Source organism: Talpa europaea (genome assembly GCF_964194135.1).
Source record: "Talpa europaea genome assembly, chromosome: 9".
NCBI classification, from domain to species: domain Eukaryota; kingdom Metazoa; phylum Chordata; class Mammalia; order Eulipotyphla; family Talpidae; genus Talpa; species Talpa europaea.
Window position 1 is genome coordinate 78,039,049 of NC_140076.1, and position 4,532 is coordinate 78,043,580.

At 50.7% G+C, this 4,532-nt stretch overlaps 1 protein-coding gene across 1 annotated transcript in view; it reads left to right on the top strand.

Annotated features, from left to right (window-relative positions):
- Nucleotides 1-1,255: 1,255 nt before the first annotated feature.
- ADAR (adenosine deaminase RNA specific) overlaps nucleotides 1,256-4,532 on the top strand; it is a gene marked incomplete at its 3' end in the record, with an annotated part of 18,553 nt that continues 15,276 nt past the window's right edge. Inside the window, 5 exon segments of the mRNA XM_084243209.1 lie at nucleotides 1,256-1,986; nucleotides 3,774-3,957; nucleotides 4,383-4,447; nucleotides 4,449-4,518; nucleotides 4,520-4,530. Of these exon segments, the coding sequence (XP_084099335.1) occupies nucleotides 1,271-1,986; nucleotides 3,774-3,957; nucleotides 4,383-4,447; nucleotides 4,449-4,518; nucleotides 4,520-4,530 (1,046 nt within the window). The 5' untranslated portion in view covers nucleotides 1,256-1,270.

Below are 4,532 nucleotides of genomic sequence, written 5' to 3' on the forward strand. Positions count from 1 at the left end.
TACAAGAACTAGGGTGTAAGCCAGAGGTGCCGGGGGGGATGAGAGGATCCACCAAAGACAGAGTGGGGAGCAGAACAGACAGACTGACTGAAATACACTGCTGAGGGGAGCAGCGGGGCGAGACAGGAGAGGTCTTCTGCGCCATGTGGGTAGCTCCCTGCTAGGGATGGAACTTGTGCTGCAGTGGCTGGCATTAGCTTGATAGCACTGAGACTTAACCCCTGTACCACCAGGGAGGCCTTAGCTAAAAGGGTAATTTTTCGATGAGTGGAAAGATTCATTCTCCCTAAAGTACTGTTGAAGGGAAAAGAATAGATTGGGTGCTGAAGAGATTCTGTTGAGGTGTCAGATCCCTGCGTGCTACTAGAGTTTTGTGCATGTTGCCCCCTGCTCCTCTCTTTTCCTTTGGTGGGTCCCCAGGCGGGGCAGCCACCCAATCTGGTTCACAGGTCTTACTCACTGCCTCCGCCCAATGGGAGCCCAATGTAGCCCCAAGCAAGGGTGAAGGCACAGGCAGAACCCCACAGTCCTAATTCACTTTCTTTTCAATCTTGTTCTGCAGGGATGTTTCTTCAATAGCTCCCACCCCCATCCAGTTCAAGACTATGAGCACAGCAAGCTCATATATCAGCAGTTGGGGCCAGGACCTCATCTGAATAGTTTGCAGCTCCAGCAAATAGGGTTCCTCAAGGGGCAGTTCTCAGAAGCACCCCTAACTGGAAAGCAGACACCATCACTGTTGCCTGTCCTTCCTGGACCCTGGCCAAGGATTCCAGGACCACTTGCTAGAGGCAGGCAACTGGAATTTTGGGGTTTCCCAAGGAGTGTGCCTCATAGAAGTCAGGTGCCCCAGAGAAGTTTCCAGCATCCTCCCCAACGTGGCAGGACTCTGCCATGGAGAGACATTGATAGGCTTTCCTTGAATTTCCATGAACTGAACATTAACCAGGATCAGGAGCTGAGGATCTTGGAGCTCTTGGAAGAGCTTGGAGAAAGCAGGGCCACCACAGCAAGTGATCTGGCTCACAAGCTCAGAGCCCCAAAGAAGGAAATCAATCGCATTTTATACTCTCTGGCAAAGAAGGGTAAGCTACATCAGGAGGCAGGACTGCCCCCTTTGTGGAGAATTGCAGTCTCGGTTCCGGCCTGGCACAAGGACAGCCAAGTGGCAAAAGTAGACAGCCCAAGAGCTTCACAGTCAGACCGTTCTTTGGAAACTGAAGACAGAAGCCCCACGCCTGACTTGGAAGAGCCTCTTGAGCCCTCTGACATGGCTGAGATCAAGGAGAAAATCTGTGACTACCTATTCAACGCATCCAACTCTTCGGCCCTGAACTTGGCTAAAAATATTGGCCTCACCAAGGCCCGAGATGTAAATGCCATGCTGATTGACTTGGAAAGGCAGGGGGATGTCTATCGGCAAGGGACAACTCCACCCATATGGTATTTGACTGACAAGAAGCGAGAGAGGATCCAAATCAAGAGGAATATGAATAGTGTCCCCGAAACCACTCAAGCTGCTATTCCTGAGACCAAAAGAAACACAGAGCGTCCCACCTGTACCTTACCTGCGTCAACTGCCTCCAACAGCGTGGTGACCACAGAAAAAGTGGAGAACGGGCAGGAACCTGTCATAAAGCTAGAAAATAGGCAAGAGACCAGACCAGAACCCATAAAACTGAAACCCCCTGTCCATGACAATGGCCCCTCAAGAACAGGGTATGTTGACTTTGAAAATGGCCAGTGGGCCACAGATGACATCCCAGATGACTTGAATAGTATTCGCGCCGCACCAGGTGAGTTCCGTGCCATCATGGAGATGCCCTCCTTCTACAGTCACGGCTTGCCACGGTGCTCGCCCTACAAGAAGCTGACCGAGTGCCAGCTGAAGAACCCCATCAGCGGGCTGTTAGAATATGCTCAGTTCGCTAGTCAGACCTGTGAGTTCAACATGATAGAGCAGAGTGGACCACCCCATGAACCTCGGTAAGAGACCTCAGGAATTGTTCCTAGGGTTGGGGGTCAGGCGCTCTTGCTCCTGATACAGTCTCAGCTGACTCGTGACCAGTATTGTTTGGTGACCCTGTCTTTCCCACTTCCTTTCTGCCTTTGGGTGAAATCACCCTTGTCTGGTCCTTTCTTCAGATCTTGAGTGGGGAATCTTGGACCCGCCAAAATCTTGGCCGAGCAAGGGGGAGGTTGAGTATTGGCTAAAATGAAGGGTCTTTGGAGATGATTAGCTTTCATGCATCCATGTCTTGCCTGCCTCCTAAAGCCAGAGGTAATGAGGACTTGATGCCCTCCCCGCCCCTTCCTTGTGCCATCCTCCCTTTCCCCCAAGCTGAGTTCCAGAGAGGTGCAAGAACAGGTGGGTTGGGGCAGGCTGCACACAGAGTAATGGTGGGTTGTGCTGCTTAGCAGCAGCAGGTCCAAAATCCCCACTCTGCTCAGCTCCTGAAGGGAAGGGATGGTGCACGCTGCCTGCCTGTTGAAGGTGGTGGTTCTAATTTTACACACCTCCTCTGCACAGATGGGTGGGCTAGCACTTGCTGCTGCTCCTAAGCTGTGAATCAGAAATTGCCTCACTCAGACAGCTGGCCAGGCCCTGCACCGTAGGCTCCTCCAGACTGAGGAGGACAGGTGGGTCCAGGAGGTGCTGGAGTGCCGAAGGGCCTAGTGGAGAGCAGAGTCCACTGACACCCAGGGGCTGCACGCCATAGAGCCCCAGGGAGGGCGGGAGAGAGCACACACCCCTTTGTGTTAACCTCGGCTGGCTTCCCAGGGTAAGGATCCCCAGCCATGACTCTCATTCCTGCCCTAGCTTTCAAACGAGCTGACGACAAAGGGACGGGGGTGTCCAAAATCTGACCTGGCCAGAACTGCATTGTTTCAGTTTGGAGTAGAGACTGGATGGCCGTCATCGCTTTCTTTCCTCTCCATCCTTTTCCCCAAAGTTGGAAATAGTAGGGGGCTTTGTGGTTGACCTTTCTTTGGACTCCAGCTATGAGAAACATGGATGCCATGTTAAAATTTTTAAGAAGACCTAGGAAATAAGAAATTTGACCTTCTTTTCTAAATGAAATCTCAGATTGAGCAAAGAGCTGAACAAATTGGAAAGCTTGAACAAAGGAGACCTAAGCTAAGTCCAGAGACCTAGAAAAATGCTTTTTGGTTTTCTGCATAACAAGGGGAAATACTTTCATCTCACACTTCAAATAGAGCTATAGAGTGACTCAAAACAAACCGTAAGAGTGCTGTGTCTCTGAGAATAGGTTGGGGACAGAAACAGGCCCTGAGAAGTGACAGGTGTGTGATCCCTGTGGGTGATGGGGAGTGTGAGACTGCGCGGTAGAAGGCCTTCGTGTCCTTCTAGGAACTGCCTGTGAGGCGGCCAGTCTACCACAGTTGCTTTAGGATGAAGTTTTTTGCTTGCAAACAAGACTGTGACAGTGATCTTAGATCACCATTTTTAGTATTGACTTTGTCCTAATTCATTGCTAAGAGATAGTGGGTTTCCCATGAGTCAGTTTCATCTCACCTGTGGCTTTGTTTACTTGAATGAGTTCTGGGGAGAGACTCACTGGCTGCTGTTTCCAAAAAGTAGGTACAGGTCGAGCCTCCAAAGGGACAGGAGTCCCTTGGCCTACCCTCCATCTCCTCCACACATCAAAAAGCCCCTTAGTGTAGCAGAAAATTCCAGAGTGAAGATCTCTGGAGAGGGCAGAAGGGATGGCCTAGACTAGTGTTCACACATCTAATCACTTTCCATCAAGATTTAAATTCCAAGTTGTCATCAGTGGCCGAGAGTTTCCCCCAGCTGAAGCTGGCAGCAAGAAAGTGGCCAAGCAGGATGCAGCTATGAAAGCCATGACAATTCTGCTTGAGGAAGCTAAAGCCAAGGACAGTGGAAGATCAGAAGAGTCATACTACTATTCTGCAGAGAAAGAATCAGAGAAGGTAGGTGGCCTGCCCTCTGGGAAAAAGCACCAGGATTGTAACTGGCCCTCTTGGTGCATTCTCGGCCTAAGCACCTGATTGTGTATCTGAGTCAGCTTCCTGTTCCCTTCCCCGACTCCCCAGTCTGCCATTCCTCCTCGCTCCATAGCCGGTTCCCTACTCGCCCCCTTCCAACTTACCAGAATCATGGAATTTCTGAGTTGTAAGAGATCTTAAAGATTATGAGGTCCAAGTTCCTCTCTCTGCCAATAAGAACTGAGAACCAGAACATTTAAATAACTCACCCCTCCCTGTGTTCCTTTGCCACGCCAGCCCCTGACATGTAGTTGAGCTAAGCAGTTCCCCCATCCCCGTTCCCGCTGCTGTGGTGGACCAGCCATTGTTTTCTTAGTTTTTGTTTTTTTCTTGTCTTTCATTTTCTCCAGACTGCAGAGTCCCAGCTTGCACACCACTCAAGCATTACGCATTTTTCTGGAAGAGCCCCGTCACTACATGCTTGAGTGTGTGCACAAGCTGGGAAGCTCCTGTGAATTCCGCCTCCTATCCAGAGAAGGCCCTGCCCCATGACCCCAAGT